The 20,234-nt window shown below is 34.6% G+C and overlaps 1 protein-coding gene and 1 non-coding gene across 10 annotated transcripts in view; both read left to right on the plus strand.

The window, feature by feature from the left end:
- The window catches only part of COL11A1 (collagen type XI alpha 1 chain), a 146,843-nt gene that overhangs the window by 38,288 nt on the left and 88,321 nt on the right, over positions 1-20,234 (plus strand). For 5 of the 9 annotated variants that reach the window (XR_005861921.2, XR_005861922.2, XM_040704931.2 and 2 more), the window contains exons 6-12: positions 8,807-8,923; positions 9,555-9,650; positions 11,903-12,148; positions 14,618-14,680; positions 16,413-16,454; positions 16,813-16,875; positions 18,889-18,963. Coding sequence is in view for 7 of the 9 variants with exons in the window: in XM_040704931.2 (XP_040560865.1) it covers positions 8,807-8,923; positions 9,555-9,650; positions 11,903-12,148; positions 14,618-14,680; positions 16,413-16,454; positions 16,813-16,875; positions 18,889-18,963 (702 nt within the window). In the remaining 2 variants the exon portion in view is untranslated. Of the gene's footprint in view, positions 1-8,806; positions 8,924-9,219; positions 9,373-9,554; positions 9,651-11,902; positions 12,149-14,617; positions 14,681-16,412; positions 16,455-16,812; positions 16,876-18,888; positions 18,964-20,234 lie in introns of all 9 variants that reach the window. The other 4 variants (XM_001231623.7, XM_004936545.5, XM_001231650.7 and 1 more) reach the window with 4 other exon arrangements.
- MIR6561 (microRNA 6561) lies at positions 87-191 on the plus strand. The gene has a single exon (NR_105428.1). It is a non-coding gene; the product is annotated as a microRNA 6561 (primary transcript).

Raw genomic sequence — 20,234 nt, forward strand, 5'->3', positions numbered from 1 at the left:
TCTCAGCCTTGAGAAAAGAAGACTGAACAGACCCAGGTCATCCAGCCTTTGCTCATAGGTGAGATGCTCCAGGCCCTTTATCAACTTTGTGGCCCTCTGCTGGACTCTTTCCAGGCAGGAGCTCCCTGCCTTTTTTTTGCATCAGGGAGCCCAGAACTGGAAACAGTAGCCCAGGTGAGGCCTGACCAATACAGAATAGAGGGGGAAGATCACCTCCTTTGACCTGCTGGCTGCACTCCTTTATAGTTCACCCCAGGATTCCATTGACCCTCTTGGCCACCGGGGCACACTACAGGCTCACAGCCAACCTATCATCCACCAAAGAACTGTTGTTTGCAAGATTAATTAAAAAAAGTATTAAAAGATAAAAATATAATTACGAACTATTCATTACATGTTTGATAGCAATACCTAATAGAATTCAGTGTAAGACTTTCATAAAGTGTCTAGTTTGTTAACATACAGTATTTGAATGAGAAGCGTCATTGCATGATAGGGATAAAGTAGCTGATGAGCAGATTAAAGTCTGGCTGCCTCATGTGTTCACACAAACTGTTCTAATAGACAGAGAAGTGAGAATGCCAGGCTAAAGGCTAGACAGGATTGTAGTTCTGGATGGTACCATCAAAAGACACTAGATCTTAAAGTAGGGAAATGGCTTGTACAAGAACATTCAAAGCAAAAAAGTGGCAAAAAAAAAAAAAAAAAAAAGCACATCTTGGTTTCCAACCAAAGGAATAATACAGATGTAATATTAATTCTGTTTATTCTGTTGATTAAAACTTTTGTGGAAGCATCTCTATTCAACCACTAAATAAATATTACAAAATTGGAAAGGATACAGGTAAAATCTACAGAATTGCAGTGACTAATTAAATCAGAAAACTAAGTATTTGTCCACACAATGACAAAAGTTTGACATGTTGCTCAGTTATCATACACAAAGAACCTTTAAAAGAAAAAAATACTGTCTGCAAACAAGTTAGGGAGAAATAGAGGAAAGAAAGACAGATCATTTCTGATGGAAAAGTATCTAATAAACTTCTTAGCAATGAAAGAATAGATGATCAAACTGGTGTACATCCAGATATCTTCAAACCAAAGATACACTGCTGCCCTTCTAAAAGATAAGTTAATATTTCATTTGGCTCTGTAAGATGTGTTGAAATCTGAAAGTGTAAAGAAGTTAGTCAAAGCTGATCTAGTATTCCCTTCTAGCTTTTCTAGCTTTTCATCTCTGAGCCTTTGAATTATTACAAAGAACAAGAAATTGATACTTACCTTAGAGGAAAGAAACAAACTATGTGACTACAGAGCATATTAACATGTGTTTCCAGCACTGACTACAAAACACAAAATAAGTGGCTGGCTTTTGTCCATAAAATGATAAAATACTTCTGTGGAGTTGCACCTGGGAAGCTAAAGAGTATTTATTTTTATATTACACACCTCTATAGCTTCCTGGAATGTTCACAGCCTGAGAATACAATTAATCTGAAAAACTAGATGGTTTTTATACCACTAAAGTAACATTTGGAGAAAGTGTTATGACTAAGATGTAGGTTTGATGGCAAGATCCAATAACAATGCTCTGTTAAACTGAATCTAATCAGGATTGCTCTAGGCCATACCTACTTCTGCAAAAGAGCAACCACCTGTGCAGAATGCACTGTGTTTTTGGTCCAGCTTCATCAGACCTGAGAATCATTCAGTCTGGCATTTGAAAATGTGAAAGTACTAGGGTGTTTTATAATCCTTTATCCCCACTTTGAAGACATGCTTTAATTGAAGCATGTGTTAACTGTACTTGTTTGTGGCAGCGAATACCTAGGTATGAACCTCCATAATGTGTTAAATACAGAGTGATGACCTCAATTGTTGTCACTACACCAAAGAAGTAGTGTCTAAAAGTTATTTGAAAAACCTGCCTTTGGAGGAAAAAGAGTATCTGATTGTAGATAATGTTTATAATCAAGCACAGCATTGTATAATTAGCTATTAAGAATTGAATATGCAGATGAAATTACAATTCAAAAATATCAGGAGTGCTTTTTCCTCAGGAAGTTAGGTGCCTACGCTTTTCTTATAAATACTTTATGAATAGCCCAGCTTCTGTCTTGATTTCACAACACTTTCTACTATAAATGGAAATAGAATTAAATTCAGTTTCCCTTCAATCACATATGCTTGGCCAGTTCACAGAAATCAGATTAGGGAAAGACAAGTTCAGTCTTCATCGATGTTGGGAATCATATTTTGTGGAGTGTTGGCAGGTCTAGTTTTCAAAAGCTCCAGCTATCAGAATTTCAGATTTTTCTCTTAGAAGATTCTTCTGCAACCCAGTAAATCATGCTGTCTCACTTGTGCTTAAGAAATTGCTCTCCACAGGACCTCTGCTTTGTTTATTTTGGATCTATCCCAAACTAATCGATTATTTGAAGAAATGAAATGGTTGCCTTTGATGAAATGAGCTTGTTAAAGTAAAGATGCAAATGGCTCCTGAATACATTCAAGTCGCAGTATTCAGGCATTCTTTCAGAGTATGTTTATTTAGTGTTCTTTAATTCAGGTGTTCCACTGATTAGAACCACTAATTTTTTCCCTATATTCTTCAGAAAACCATGTTTAATTTCAATCATGTTTAAAACTACATTTTGCTACTGTGACCGTTGTTAAAAAAAAAAAAATAGAGGTCTTCCTAGCACTCTTTCTTCGTATAGATACATAATATAGAGCCTTAAGTGTCTTCTTATTTTGACAGAAGCTGTCTGTGGAAGTTGAAAATTTTGTTATTATCTCCTTTTATCTGCTTGCCCATATCACTATTATGAATAATGTAAAGACTGTGAGGTAGAAAAGGTTGTCTTTAAAATATTTTTGTTTCCTTCTGTCCTAAGATTGACATCTACTGCCATTTATTTATTTGTATTATTGCATCAGAATTTGAAACTATTATTATGCTTGAAGTCCTTTGCTTTATTGCATTTTGTAAAAATTAGAGTCTAAAATGTTTCATAATAATCTTCGGCTCTTTAAGTAGATAGATGACTTAGTATAATGCTGATGCAATAAACAATGGGCTTGACAGTTCTTTGCTTTAGCATATGAATTGCTGGTTCATCATAGTTTTGAAGGAAAGTAAAAAATGTTGAAATGTACATCTAGGGAACAGGAGACAATTTTGGAGTAGTTTTTGTATGGATAGCAGAAGAATCCATTTCCAAAGTAAGGATCTCAGAATATTTAAGTCATTCCACAATTGAAATGAGCCTTGTGTGCTGCTGATCTGCTTCTAAAATTCACCTGACAAAGAAAACAGTTCATCTCTTTAATTGGAATAGCATGTTGATCTAGCAGTGCAATATAGTCACTCTAGTAAAGAAAGCATGAGTTCATAGTAATAAGATTTTGTCTCATCAAGAAACAACAGGCTTTATTCTTACTTTCATTTGTAAGAAAGTAGTCATATGCAATATTCATTACAAGAATGTCCGTTCTGTAACTAATGGTGGTCTTACAACAGGAGAAAGAGAAATAATAGAAAATTACATTACATTTGAAACACGTTACCTGACCCCTGTTAGCTGAAATCCCTCCTCATGCTTTAGTAATTGTCCAGTTTGAGGTCCTAAGCAAGTAAAAAGTGCCATGCAATCAATGTTTTAGATATTTGGAAAAGTTATATATGTTTGTTATTATTGTGAGCACATAGTCAGTCTATAACCCTCCCTATATGCAGCAGTATAAAGGGATCAGTAAGCTAGCGTAGACAGAGCTCAACTTGAATAGAATTAAAGCAATCAAAGTATACTTACACTTGGCTATGCCTGTACCCATAGGAAGATTCTGATAATCTTCTATAACCTGAACATCTCTTTAAATCCAATTTCTGGATTCTCTGCCTGTACTACTGGCCAGTAAGACCATCCTTTGATACATAGCAACAAAGCTATGTCTTCCATGACAAACTTCATCTTTGTCATATTTGCTTTTATTGCCTGCTTTGATTTTTTGCTAAACTTAATAGTCTTGGCTAAATTTAGAAAGTCGCAGAGGGTACTTTTCCATTTACATTAATTAGTTTTGAAATTCCAAATGCTTTCTCCTACATTAATTAGAAGTACAACCACTACAGATTGCTGAGAGTTTCCCTTATCTCTCTATGATGTCTCTTCAATACTGTGCCTTAAAACAAAACAAAACAAAAAAAACCTCAGATTCCAGCCGGACATTCCAAACTGGCATTCCTAATTTATCATCTATTATATAATTGCAAACAAAAACTACCATATGAAAGTTTAATTTTCATTAATAGAAGTGAGTAAAGCACAGTCCCACAAAGTAGAATATATATATAGAATATATATATAGAATATATATATAGAATATATATATAGAATATATATATAGAATATATATATAGAATATATATATAGAATATATATATAGAATATATATATAGAATATATATATAGAATATATATATAGAATATATATATAGAATATATATATAGAATATATATATAGAATATATATATAGAATATATATATAGAATATTCGCATGGATTTTTCTTGTATGAATGCTTTCTAGTTCTCATTCATAAGTATCTGGCTTTCCAAACTATACTGCTGGTACTGCTGGCAGATCATAACATAAATATCAAGCTTTTTTCTTTTTTTCCTCCCCTTTCCAGTCAACTTCAGTATTTGGTCTATGGCCTTTGAAGAGCTTTCTGTAACCCATTATTATAATTTTATTAGCTACACAGTTAGCACAGTTTATCACAGACACTTAACCTACCTTGAGGGAAGCGTTACTGCTGACATTTGAAAGTCAGTTCTAATACCAAGGAAGACAAAGGTACATTTGAATTCCTAGTTGTTCAAAATATACATTGGAGTGGCCACTTCCAGTTTCAGAATAGTTCTACAATAGGATCTATACGTCCAAGAGTTAGTTAAAGTCTTAATAGCACATTTGAGTTCTAATCTAGCTAACAAAACAGTAATTCTCTACTAAATCTTCCACTAATTGCTAATAAAGAGATTGGATAGTATTTAACACAGGGAGCATCTGTTGTTTTGGTACCAATAAAAATCACGTAGTAGTTTGATTCACATTGTTTCACAAGGAAGCACATAGAAGTGTGTAAAGAGTTGTTACCAGTAGTTCAGAATGAACAAATCTGGAGATTATATTTCATTAAAGATTTTGTTTTTTTCTTTGTAGATCAACCTAGTTTGCATAATCTTATTGACAGAGGATAAAAAAAAAAAAACGCAAGTTTTATGCATTTACATACATTTTCATCATTTCCAAATAAACACATTAATTTCAGTGTGTGAGGTAACAGAAGGCACAATAATGCCTTCTATCAGAATAGGAGCAGACTTGTAAAGGTATTTACCAGCATTCAGTCTACAAAGCAAAACAGGAAAAAAACAGCTTACCCTTTCCAAAAGCTGATAGAGCCTCAAGAAGGGCACAGTCTCCAAATAAAATGGTACTCCCTCCACTGCTAACGCTTAAATGAGGGGGAGGTCACTCAGGTGCATTACCTGTACCTGTGCTCTGTGGATTAGGCATGCCTTCACACCTGGTGCTCAATCACTGGTTCAGGCTGTGACCTAGTAATTCCCATATACAATGCTATTTCATACCTATTTCAAAAGGCTGTTTTAGTTCATGTGTTTATGTATTTTCTATACTTTATGTTCTTGGTTATGGTCTAGAAACTTTTCGCATTGTGTTTTCTGGATGTCAGTGGCATACCTCATTAGAAACAAATTGTATTCAGTTGCATTTCCAAAATTGCACAAGTCAGAAGACATGCTTTTATACATTTATACATCTGTAAAAATCACTGCTCATGAGGCCTTTGGATAAAGCCATACGTAAGTCAAAATGTTTCATTGACTTTACTGCTCTTAGGATGGAATCTTAATTTACTGAATAGGGAGAGAACAATCACATATTACTTATCAGATTTAAGTTTAAAATACTACTGGTTTTGATAGAATGTAAATAGAATCAACTTATTTGTCTAAGTAATGCCAGTGATACCACTGAGGAAATCAGAACACTGTTTACATTACATAGCAGGCAGATTAAAGCTGCCAATATACTTTACAGAGAGGGTATTCATTTAAAGTAGTAACATTTTATTATTTAAATTCAGTTTTAATTTCTTATATCAATATACTATATAGTTTTGTAAAATTACCAGAATTATATCACATTCTTTCTTATTTATTTAGCAAATCTTGTGACTAACCAGTTTATATGCATGCAGACACAGAAATACTCAACGGGACAATCAAGTAGGAAATACCAATTTCCTACTTGATTTCCAAAAACAACCAATCTTCATTTTAAGAAAAGCTGGCTGTGAATACAAAAAATGTATGTAATGAAAAAGAGAAAGGAAGTTGTTGATTGTGATAGGACTCTGAGAACTCACAGTACTGAAGTAACAGAAGCTCATGTAAAGGGATGTAGTTTACTTAGACTTCAGCACAGCCTTTGACACTGTCTCCCACACTATTTTCCTGGAGAAGCCGGCAGCCTGTGGCTTGGACAGCTACACTCTTTGCTGGATAAAGAACTGGCTGAATGGCCAAGACCAGAGATTGGTGGTAAATGGAGTCATGTCCAGCTGGCAATCAGTCACAAGTGATGTTGCCCAGGGGTTGATGTTAGGACCTGGATGTGTTCAAGGTATATTTTGATGTTGTACTGAGGGACATGGTTTAGTTGGAAATATTGGTGATAGATGGACAGTTGGACTGGATGATCTTGGAGGTCTTTTCCAACCTTGGTGATTCTATGACTTCTAAGTGTTTAAGGCCTTTCAGTGTTATTCCCATATATCATGGAGTTATGTAGATCAATCTAGATAAATCTATACCTGTGACAGGGGGCAGTAGGCCCATGGGCCCCCCGGCTCCCAAAAATGGAAAGGGAAAAGGGAAAGAGGTAGGGGAACGGGAGCTGAGCTGAGAGAAGGAGAAAGAACGGTGCAGTGGCAATGATCTAAGGAGGAAAATGTATTTTACTAACTATGATATCGGAATGCAAGATAACACAATATAATACAATCTAATTGAAAGTAAGGGTAATAAATCAAATAAAATAAGAGAGAGAAAGTTTCCAAAAACAAAAGGCCTACTTGATGAAGGCACATGGCATGGAATCACACCTACCCCTGTCTGGCTGCCAGAGAGAGAATGTGAGCCTGATCCCGTGACTCAAATCCTGTGGTTTCCGTGACGTATCTTCCTTCTCTGATTGTGAGGTCCACTGGGATATGTAGTTCTTCTCTTTTGAGAAGCAAGAATCTGCAAGGTTGTCAATTGGTGAAACTGGAGTATTAACCCTTTAATTATCCGGGCTGTTTATGATGTTATGATGTGGAATACCAATAGCAAAACTACAACCATGACACCATACTTCCTGAAGAATAAATTTTTCCATATTTTATGTTCAGTAAAATGTATTCAAGTATAAGTGCAGGAATTATATCAAAAGCCTGTGACAGAGAAAACAGTTAAGCCGGACATTAGATCACATAGTAGAATAGAGTTTAGAATTTTGACATTTTTTTAAAATCTCATTTATAACTTTTTTCTAAAATGTCTCTTTCTTTTACTGATGTTATTTATTACTTCCATGAATTCTCGGAGCCATTTAGACTTGTAATCCTCTCAGTAGTCTGAAGAAACAAATAGATATTGTCTTCATTCTTCAGGCAATGATGCTGGTTTATAGAAAAAGATAACAGATTTCAGAAGTCATTAGTTCCCATGATGCACATTAGAATGTTTCTAATATTCTAAACACGGAAAAGGGTTAAATTGGTGGGATTCTGGCCCCAATTCCACCTCCTTTTGGCTGCCTGGAGATGTAAAAAGAATTGGTAGTATCCGTGAGACTGCTTGAATTTACAGGACCAATTAGTCCCTATATCTTCAAGCATGGTGGAGGTAGTAAGTAAAAACTTCACTTTCTTCTCAGCTGCTATGTGTAGCAGTTGGTACACCTAATCTAGACCTTCATGGCAGAGCTGAGATGATAGTTCAGGAGTTCCCATCTCCCTAGCTAGTGTCATAAAATTACAGGATCTAATTGTAAGCACATTTTCATTTGTAAAAGTCTTGTGGGCCAAATCTCTGCCTGATACTTTTTATTATAGATACAGAACTATGGAGTAATTTACAGCAACTTGGAATCTCACCTTAAATTAAATTATATCAGTAAAGTATTTGCTCAGATAGTATGTATCATGGAGATGTCCTGGTCTGAGGAACTAAATCTCTCCAAACACGAGGATAGGCATGGTTATTTGTGAGTTGTAGGCTCTTTCCTGAATCTGAAATTACTTATGCTATTCATGTCAGATATAGGCATCTCTTCAGCTCTCCTGACCACCTGAAAACACAGATAAAAGTGTATAGGTAAAAGAGGCACTCAAAATATTAAATAAATACATTATTTCACAAACATAAATTGTTGCTCCTAGTAATCCAAGTTATAGCTGAGTCTTTCTATTCAGTCCAATAAAAGCTTTTTTTTTCCTGATGCTACTACTGTGTTTTATTATTATTACTACTTTTACTATTTTTTCATTGTGCTTTGAGCAGAATAAGAAATGGTATTTTTCCCCCCAATTATATATAATTGTTCATGCTAACTTAATCACCTTAAGCTTTACTCCTAGGTAGAGGTTACGATGCTTTCCATTATTGCAAATCTAATTTGCTACCACTAACGTGGGAATGCCTGATATTTTTCCATTTGCTGTGTAGTACACACCAGAAGATTTTATCGAATATGACTATGAGTATGGGGATGCAGATTATAAAGAAACTGAGTCTGTAACAGAGGGACCCCCACTGTTTGAAGAGACAATAGCACAAACAGAGGTAACAGAATCTGATCTGTTTGTTGTCTGGTGTCCAGCTGTCCCTTACCATGTGGTTTGTCAATTTGTGTCATCTATATGTAAGCTTAATGTTTTTCTTTTACTCATTTCTTTACTCTTCAGCTTTAACACTTGCTTTTACTTAGCTATGGAAGGCCTCACAACTGAGAGCATTCATCTCAAATTCATATACGCTTCGTTCAATCATTCCTTCATTCCTTCATTCATTCATTCATTCATTCATTTTCTTTTCATTTTCTTTATGTTTTCCCATTCCATCTTTCATAACATTTGCAGAAAAGGAAAGCCATGGTCAAAAAGAAGAAGAGGACAGTGGCCACTAGCTCAAAGGACAAATCCCAAAAGGCCACAACAAAAAAATCTGAAAAATATGCATCCAAGAAGAAGAAAAGTTATCAAGCAGCAACAAAAGACAAACTAGGGGTAAAAGTAGCAAAGAAAAAATCAAGATCTTTCCCAGGCCAAGAGTGGAAGATCTCTGATGATGAGAAAAAAATAGACAGCTCCACCAGATGAATATCTGGCTTATAACATAACCTGAATAAAAGTGAGACTTCTTGATTTTTCCTACAGGATTTTTTTTTAATAATGTACTTTTTCTTTAATATTAGGCAAACATTGTTGATGAATTTCAAGAATATAGCGTAGCTGGAAATGACTATGGGCCCCGGACAGAAGCACCCTCCAGAACTACTGAAGCCAATGAGGTAATGAGAATGCTTGAGAAAATTATAGGCAAATATACTTACCTGTCAGCTGTCAATAAATCAAAACAGCACACTGTTAAAGGAAGAATATCAGTCTGTGAAGATATATGTATTTGTAATAGCAATTAATAAGATTTTATGGTTTCTCAGCCAATATCAGAACCTAGTGTTTTCCTGGGCAAAGCTCCCCTTGGTTCTAAGATCTGCGGTACTCATGCAAAGTTCATGATTCTGAAAATCATTCACTGATTCATTCTGTGGGAATGCAGGGTTGTTGCATTCAGTGTGGATATGAATGGAGCTATGTCTAGTATAAATTAGGTTAAATAGTAGACACAGTTCTCCTGCTGTAATTGGAAGTGCACTCTCTAATTTTTTTGTGTCACTCTTAAGATGCAGCATAAAACAAGCCTAACTAAAGAAAAGAACGAATGCAAGCATAGTTATGTATTGAGGTTGACTCAGAAAACAAAGCCTCCTTTTAATAGTTCTTCAGCCAACAAAACTTAATTATTTCTCACTGAGATTCTATTCAAATGAAGCTTTGTGTTTTGAATGATCAAAAAGATAAAATGATTATTTCAGCTTAGTATAAACTATGTTTTCAGAAATCCACACTGGCAAGCCTAAACATTATTTTGTTAACATTACTACACCTACAAGGCAGTGTTGATTAATGTCTGTATATTAATTAGCTTTAGAAAAACGATGATTGATTACAGGAAATATCATTTTTCTTTTACATATTGTTTGCAAATGAAAATATGTTGCTTATAAGATGTACAAAACTGACCCCTGAAATTTCAAGGTACTTTATGTTGTGGATTTAAAAGTAGTATTTGTTCCACACTTTCTTTGATTTAAAGATCAAAATGAGAGAGGAAGAGAATCCCCATTTGTTTTCCTGCTTTCCTCTTATGTATCTTGGTGAACATGAATTAAGAGATACTTTACTTATTCTAGTGTTCTTGTATTAAATCTCATGTTTACCTCTCACATGTTAATAGACAGAGGAATATAGAATTATTCTGCTTTTTGGGCAAGAATAGACTAATTGTACAATAGAACAATTGTAATGAGATAGATCCAAAGTGCAAACTTATGTCCTTAATGAGAATAGTTCTGCTTAAGGGCATAATCTGGCTAAGAATTGCTTCAGATCTGCGTTTACTCTACTATAAGGGAAAACTCGTAGTCCTGTAGCTAATGGAATTAGACAGCTGTCAAATTAGAATCTGGCCTTTGTTTTAAATGCAGTGTGTTTTAATGACTCTGGATGTTGATTAGCTTCTTAATATACATTTTTAAGATCATACTAGTTCATCTCTGGAATAACCATCTCATTTTAGCAATAACTTGAGTTTGATTCCTTTCAAAACTATTCTTTCAAGAGATTTTTGTAACTGAATAAAGCAGTTTTTTTTTTTTTTTTTTTCCCCCACAAATAGTTTTGTACATCTCAGATACAGCATCCTTTTAAAAGCTTTTGTGCTTATAAGTTGATTGCTTGGTTTGACACTTTGCATAATCGAAGTTGGAAGTTACAAGCAATGTTGAACTTTGAGAAATGTTAAAATTAATCTGAGTTTTGCAGGTGGAACTTGACTCAACCAAAAATATATTTTAAATGACGTGACAGACACAAACTCTACTTCTGGTACGATAAATTAACTGCAAAATCATGAAAAGAGGAAAAGAAACATTTAGCTTGGGATTGGGATTTGTAGATGCAAGATAGTGAAGGTGGCTGGGCTTAGCAAAATTGCTGTTTGCACTTTCTGCACATTGTCATTGTACACAAGTCTGAATTTATTCACTGGTTGTTGTGTTAGCTAACATGTGTTAGCTCTGAATTTATTCGCTGTTCACTACTGCGTATGTGTTCATTCATGAATACCTATGTGTGAAACCAAGCAGAGAAACTTAGCTGTATTTGGCACTAATGCAACATTAAGCAAGCATTACACATAACGTACTGGGTATATTGAATTCAGAGGTTTTGGAAATTAAAAGAAAATAAAGTATGAAGGCATTACTTCTTTGTACTATGTGTACAAAGATCTTTTAATTACTCTGAAAGACTGGAGTTCCATTCCTTCAGACTCCAATTAAAAGACAGTGTGCTGTAGTTCTACTGTTCCTTTTTCTTTTTGGCAAGTCATCATTGTGGATGAGCATATGCCTATATTGCTTTACTAACATTAACTCACATATTCCTCCTATTCCCAAATCTTTGCTACTGATATGAATAGCAAAAACCTGTTGAAGAAGTATTTGCTGAAGAATACATAACTGGAGAGGATTATGATAAAAAAACTGAGGAAACTGAATATGGAAGCAGAGGAGTAGACCTCAGTGAATCTGATCTTCTGGTAGATGGAGATTTAGGCGAATATGATTTTTATGAATATAAAGAATATGAAGAGAAACCGACTGATTCTACTAATGAGGAGTTTGGTCCAGGTGTTCCTGCAGAGACTGATATCACAGAAACAAGCGTAAGTTGATTAAAGGCATAATGCAGATTAATTTAATTTAGCAATGTTTTATAGTTACATAATCTCATAACTCTAAAGAGCCTGATCCAGACTTCATTGTACATACAAGGTGTATTCACACTACTTTTTATAGGCTGTGGATCAAACTTGTCCACTTGTTCTAGTAATCCTGAGTTTTTGATTTTATTATATGCAGGTTTTTTGTCAGTTCTGATGAAGGGAGTAAGGGGGGGTTGAAGTTGGGAGGGAAATAGAGGAGAGAAGAGATTTGGAATTCCAAGAATAAATGATAAAAATGAACACAGATTTTTAAATCTTTCTAAACTAGAGCTAAAGCTGGAAAGAATGTAAGTTCTATAACAGGTGCAAGAACTAAATAATATCAGTATTGTTATATGATTACATTAACAAGTTGAATTATATGTAAGTTCTTAGTATAATATGGCCTCTACTACTTTCCAAGGATAAAAACCAAAAGATAAAGTTCTGAACTCATTTATGAAAATAAGCTTAGTCAACAGTGACAGTTTTATGACCTTGCAGGAGTGATTTAAAAGCTCAGTATATGTAAAGGAAGATAGGATGACATAGTGCTCTTTTTTTCTGTATTTTAGAGCTGTGTCTTTCCCTCTGACTTAATCACAGGCTTAAAGGAAGGCTTTAGTTTTCCCTTGGTTGTGCCAGCACCCTCATTTACCAGTTTACTAGACTGTAGAATCAGCAGAGAAAACTAACGTGACAGGCTAGAAGCAGAACTAATTCCAACTTGGAGAATTTTCTTAGCAGTGTTTGCTCAGTCTTTGTTCTAGCCTCACAAACTTGAAATTGCAGTTTACAAAGAATTCAAGAAATAAAAGCAAATGCTGTGAGATTGCTTTTCTCTGCCAATCTTGAAATCCATGCTTCTGTATTTCATTTATCACTGCTTTCGAATCTCGGTTGAGGTCATTGTATTTTTTTAATGATCTTTATCTGTGCAATGAGATACAAGCTTACTTTTCTCCTTCTAGTACAGATGGGAACAATGTGTTAGAATGACACAGAAAAGGCCAGATTATCTGCAAAGGAAAGAGCCCATAAGGCACCGTTTGCATTAAGCAAATGGCTGTGTAGACTCTATTCCCTGGTGTAAATTTCACCTTAAAATGCCTTGCTCCAAAACTGAAGGATTCAGGAAGCTTGAATTGGAACCTGGACTCTAGCTTTATTAATGCTTTCACCTGCTGAACTAGAGGTATCATATAATTTTCTTTTGACATATGGATGTATTTAAAGCAAGTTAAGTTCTAACTTTGATCAAAAAGGCAAGGTGAAAAGTACCTGGAAACTTTCAAGAAAGGAGTAATTTTTACAATATGTACTCAGTGTCCTTTTTTTACAATCGTGTGAATATAATCAAGCATAATTATCTGTATCACTTACTACATGGTTTATATGAACTATTGTACAGAGAGATGTGTAATTTCATAAATCAGTATGAAATGCACGATCAATGAGTATGTACCTCTGTTTTTCCTTTCCAAAATAACTCATATTAAAATACTGTGGCATTATCTTCAGAGTAATTTGAAATGTTCAAATCCCAATCTTCTTTAGCATAAACGTGAAATCATTCTACTGAAAGCAACAAATTCTCATCTGACAAGCACTGGACTTAATTTCTAGTTTGAAGTTGATATATTGCCAATCAAGAGAGGTAGTTCTGAAGAAAAACATATATCTCATGGTTTGAATAAAAACATTTCTTCCTTCACTGTTTGAAACTTGAATCTGGCTGTGTTTTGCCATTAGCATGCGTTATTGACCTGTTGTTTTAGGTCATGCTGTTATCTCAGTCCTGAACCTAAAACTTTCCATAGAGCTGACCTTAAAAGAATTTTGCAGTTGATGCTAGTTCATATAGTTAGGAGGCATAACTGACTATACATTAAACACTATTTAATGTTTGCAGTGCCACTTAATTCTTCTCCCACTTAAGCCACGTAATCACAGACTCAGACTAACTTACTTTCATTCATTAGATGACTAAAGAATGGAATTAGACACTTGAAGGGGCAGGGAATCTCTAGTTGCTTACCTCAGAAGACCATGAAAATAGTTGCTAATTGCTGAGCATATGTTCATTCAAATATGACAAGAAACAACTCTGTGACATGCACACAGAAAATTTAGGTCTTAGAAATCTTAAATCTTAGAAGTCCTAATGGAAACCATGGAATGCAAACTATTGAATCTCATTGGAAAACTAATTTTACTTCTACAAATTGGTGATATCCAGTGATTTAAACAGTGTTCATGCAATTTTTGTATTAAACATTTTTGACTGATATGTGTATCTGTGATATATTTTTCATAGCACAGTACAGTTCCAGCTTTAGCTTTCAGTTACTGGTTGTTGTAATTCTTTATTGTGCTAGGTCCTTAGGCCTTCTACTTATTTTCATTGTGGGGGCTGTTTTTACTGGTCAGGTAACACAACATGGGGCTTATGGAGAAAAAGGACAAAAGGGAGAACCAGCTGTGATTGAACCCGTAAGTACAGACGTGGGTGAGTTTTTCTTTAGCACTATATAACTTGCACACTGTTGATAAATTGTTTTCAAACTACGTCATTCATGATACAATGACAGTAACCTTATCCGTGATCTCTGAAACAATCACCTGCAGTGTGGACTGTGTAAAGGTGACAAAAGACAGTAGCCTGTTCAGCCTTCTCTTTCTGTTTCACAAGAGACTAACCACATACCACTTAAAACAAGGAGAATCTTCTTGTGTAGATCTGCTCTTCAGGCCAGTTAGTGTAACTGCAGCTTGGACAAACATGCAGGGATAGCTTCCAACTTCCAGCTCAGGTAACACTGTAGGTACAGGTTTCAGCATGGGCTGGGAAGTCCACTTAAGAGCCTAAATAAATGCTTGAATGTTTAACCCATGCTTGTGCAATCAAACAGCTGAAGGTATAATTAAATACTTGTTTCAAATATTATAACTTGCTCATAATTGCAGTAAGGGAGCAATAGCCTACATATGTCTTCTCATCTTTAAGTAGTGTGGCAATTATTTCGCTTTTGCAGCAGGATGTTATACTACTGCGTAATGGTTATAAAATAAAATATACCTGGATTTTAAAAAGATTATATGAAAATGTTCTATTTTTTAGTATGTGGCAGGAATTCAGTGCTAGTGTGGTTCATTCTTCTAGAATTTTCAAGTAGTGCTTTCAAATATGTATTTGACTCAAATAGAATTTAAAGTTTGGTATGTTTTCTATTTCATAGCAAATGAGGAACGAAATATTAAGGGGAAAAAATAGCTAAAGTTGAAGCATGATAAAAAACTATTATGTGTCATCATTATGTAAACCTCAACCTCTGAATTCTGTGATCCAAGAGCTCCCTTTGATTCTATATTTCTATCCTAGGATTAGAATTTTTTTCGGTTGCCATTCACCAAAGATAGAGGAATACAGTAATGAATAAGCTGTATGTTAAGACTAACTTGTCAGTCATGATCTGTGAAGAAGCTCACTATGTGTTATCTCATAAAATGCATAGTTTTTTAGACTTTGTAAGATATAGTTTACTCCCATAATACTGAAGAGGTATCCACTGCCACTCTCCAACATTTTTGGAGTTCACTACAGCTAGCTTCCAGCTCTCTTGCCCAGTCTTCCTTCCTGTGGAAAGCCAGGCATAAGTGGAGGTCATCTGTTCCTGGGTCTTAGTGTGACCTGGAAATCAGTCTGGCATCTACACTCTGAAAATGTATTATGAGGTGCTATAAGACTCTCAGCATTATTATTACCATAATTACCATAATTATTCATATAAATTATTTAACAATATATTAAAAATAAATTGTTATAGTGAATCTAGTACTACAAAATCCCTGTAGCCAAGAAGTCTTTCTAATTTTTAAGTAACAGAACAATTCCGATTCTAATTCTAGTAAATGACCTATGAAGAACTCAACGTAATTCCTAAAAAAGAAATCAAAATAGGTTTAAAACATCATACAGCAGCTGAATTTAAAGTGCATTTATTTTGTTAATTATTTTTTAGTTGAAAACTTGTAGGACAAAAAGTAAGACATCCCACAAACTTATTCACCAAAATTCTATATTATTACACTATGTGGACAGAAGATCCTAAGAAAAGTTTGTCATAAAACTAAGAAATATTACTTCTAATAGTTCAGCTAGAAAAATTGTTATATCTTTGTCCAAGATGTGACCAGTTAGTATCTTTTTTTCTCCCTGCAACAGGGTATGCTCATTGAAGGACCGCCGGGACCAAGAGGACCTGCTGTATGTAGATTAATTACAATTTTTTTTATTGCCATTGTGTTTTGGTATTCATGAGTTAATACAAAATTGATCGTATCATAGTTCACAGGAGATGTATTGGACTTAGTGTTATAAGAAGGAAGTAAACAAGGGTCATGTCCAGCATTTTCAGTGAGAGCATGCAGCAAGCTGACTGCATGTGGAAATCAAATACTTCCAAGTATTAACTACAAATCTTCATAAGAAAAAAAAGTTATGCACTAATATATGCAACTTTCTCAAAATATGTATTCCACGTAACTTTCCAGAAAAAAAAAAAAATCAAAAACGTGCTGTGAGCCATCATTCAACATAATAATTTGTCATTCATTTTCCATAGGGTCTTACGGGTCCTCCAGGCTTACAAGGTCCTGTTGGTCCTCCAGGTGACCCTGGTGAAAGGGTAAGTCAACATACAGATTATCCTGGTATTCCTGGTACGTCTTGCATTAATTATACAACAGCAAGTGTGTTAGGTCCTGATCTGAAAAACAGCATAAGAAAATTGAGTGGAACTGAGGCTGATTCACTCAGCTGAGTACATCAACTGAAAAACTGGATAAATATTTAATTAATGGTAGAAATATCTTCTAAATGAAAGTGAAAAAGAATAAAGTTCCAGTTTGCCTGTATGTCTGTGTATGTTCTGATGTAAATAATTTTAAAATAGAAAAAAATAGTAGGTTAAAATACCTTGTATGGATCTTGAAAAAATCAACATGACCTCAGCCATAAAATGTAGAGATGCAGAGAAAAACAATGTCATTGTTCTACAGAATTTGTGAGTGCAAGGTGCTAAGACTCATTTGCCTCAGTAAATATATAATAGTAAAATCCCAACACTTCACCTTGATAATAAACCAGCATGCACTTTAATTTCACATTTCTTTCCTGTAGATTAACTGTATTTTGGAATCTGATTTATTTTGGAATCTGAACTGATAAAATTGGAATTTTAATACATTAAAATGGAAGAAATCCACATAATACTCAGTTTTTAACCTGACTGCTCACTAAGTTGCTTATAAGAAAATTCTTGAATAAACAGCCATGGAATAGACTTCATTTCTTGTATTTAAAAAGATACATTATGCAAAGGGATAATTGTAGGAATTAGTTACCAAACCCACTAGAACAATGCAGATGTTTGGAACTAAATTCTCCTTTCAGATTCAATCCTAGTGAAGTAACATGCCTAACTTCAACACGTGTGGGCACATTTGACTTTTTTGTTATAAAACAATTGGTGTACATGAGTAGAGACTGTAGCTCTTTCTATAACTATTCTGACTAGTTTTCATCTTTGGTTAAAAAGGTAGAAAAGTAACATTGCCTCTCCAGAAAAGGAACATCGTTTAGGTAAAAAATGCCTATGGTACTTCAGCTGTTGTAATAAGTTATTCTGACATTCTAATCCTAATATTGGGTATAAGATAATTGAGAAATGAATGAACATACCGTGCTGTAGAAGAACACTTATGTATAAGTCTCACTTGTACTCACTGCATTAATTAATTTCACTCATATAAAATGCGGCTGTGGGAGAAAAAAGTGAAAAAAGAATGCTTGGGTTCACTTGGTAACACAAAGTCTCGTAATAATATGGCATAAAGTTGCTACAGGTCAGAGTGAAGGTACTTTGATTGCTTTGTGGATGCATTTAACAATTTTTAATGTTAACTCTGAAATGCCTAGATATATAATGCTTCTTTCTAATTATGACATCATGTTATTCAATACTTCTTAATTGGCAATAATTCTCTATTTACAATCTACCCATAGTATGCCATTAATAGGGATTTGTTCTATGATGTTCCAAACTTTTTGGAGAAAGAGCTAAAAATAACAGATTATTGATCTTAATTCCTTGAGAGAGGAAAAAAGACCACATTTTTTAGGATCAGCTTTCTCATTGTTTTCTTCAACTCTTGAGTGCCAAAAGGAATCACTTAAGTCAGTTGTTTTTTTTTACACAAAAAATATAGCTCTTTTTAAATGGGCACAGAAGAGAGAATTCATGAAAATGGATTTCAAATCATAACTATAAAGACTCATGTCTTTATAGTTCATAAAAAGCCATTCAAAATTAAACCTCCTCAAAAAATTTTAAAGAAAATCAGCAGTGTTAGTTTTCTATGTATCAGATAAAATAAACACTGGAACACCTCAACACAGCTTAACCTATGAAAGCTAGGTTCTCCTCACATCATTTTTAAAACAATTTGTGGGGTAATTAGAGAGAATAGCTTTCTTCCCTATTGCTGAATGTTTTGCCCAAGCCTACTTCTTTAACTACCACAATAACATTCCCAAAGTGCCTCATTATGAATACTAGCATAAGTGATTCAAAAGGTTTTCCTTAAATAACTGTCCTTTCATTCTCATTCATTTTTCTGTCATCCCTGTATTCTCCCAGGGTCCACCTGGTCGTCCTGGTCTCCCTGGTGCTGATGGTTTAGCAGGTCCCCCAGGTACCATGTTAATGCTGCCGGTAAGTTGCATTATGGTTCCAGGGTAGTCAGACTCCAAAAAAATAATGTTTCAATAAATGTAAAGGTACTTACTTTTTCATCTTATTTTGTGTTTGGAATGAGAGATGATAGAGTTTCTTGTATGGTTTAATCATTTGGAGGTCATTTGTTGGTTTTTCTTTTCAGGCAAAACATAGGCATTAGCTCCTGCATGGCTGCCTAATCAGAACCTACATGACTGTATTGCATATACTAAAATGGTCCTTCTTTTTTCAACGGTAGCTATTATCTGATACTTATTTCCTAAACAAGGAATTTGCTGTTGCACAAAGGCAGGCATGTGTGCTTTCAAATCTCCTTCACTTAGAGAGTTTTAAACTTTCTGTGCCTAAAATTGGACTTCACTGTCCTCTTTGAAAAGTCAGAGCATCCTTTGAATAGAAATAGATGCACATAGCCAGCTCTGCTCCCACTGGAATCAAAGCAAAACACCATCTGTTTTAGTAGGTGGAGTGACAAGCTCAAAGCTCTCAAAAGTGTCTTGCAGCTTTTTACTATGAAATGTACTGTGTGCATGGAAGTTATTATTCCAGTGTTTGTATATTTGAAAGATTTCATGAGTAATAACATACCAGAGTAATAATAAAACAATTGTAAAGGAAAGGGAGATATTTTCTGTGAGATGATCTCTGTGACAAGGCTCAGAGCTGTAGTTGCCACAGTTCTGTTCCAAGAGGCAACATAAGCATCAGTGAGGAAAGGATGATTTTAAGTTTATTTTTTATTTAAGAAACAATCAATGAAAGATTATTAAAGTAAGCTTGTGTTTTTTATCTCATGCTTGCACTAGTGTTTTGTTATCACAGCAGGCTGCATAACAGAAATATTTAATCCCCAATAATTAGTTGGTGAAAAAATGCCACTCAAGTATTATTCCCAAATCATTCTTCCACCTGTAATTGCTGTGAAAGAAGAGGTTGATTTACTACTTTGTTCCATTAAAAGTAGTAAGTGTGGACTAATACGTTACCTATCAGTTAATTTATAAAATACCACAAGCCTTTGTTTAAGATGTTAATCAGTCTGAGCTCAAGTAGTTTTCTAAGTCAAAAGAGAAGTTTCTCAGAAAGAATTTATTAATTGTTTCTGGCTGTCCTGAATTCTGTCCTAGTGGTTTAACCAACATCCAGACTTCTTTATCATTTTCATTTACTGTCTTATTTTTAGGACATCATATTGTTTCTGAGTCTGTGGCTCAGGTTGATCTTTGCTAAGTATTTGAAATATGCTG

This window comes from Gallus gallus, chromosome 8 (genome assembly GCF_016699485.2).
Source record: "Gallus gallus isolate bGalGal1 chromosome 8, bGalGal1.mat.broiler.GRCg7b, whole genome shotgun sequence".
Taxonomy (NCBI): Eukaryota; Metazoa; Chordata; class Aves; order Galliformes; family Phasianidae; genus Gallus; species Gallus gallus.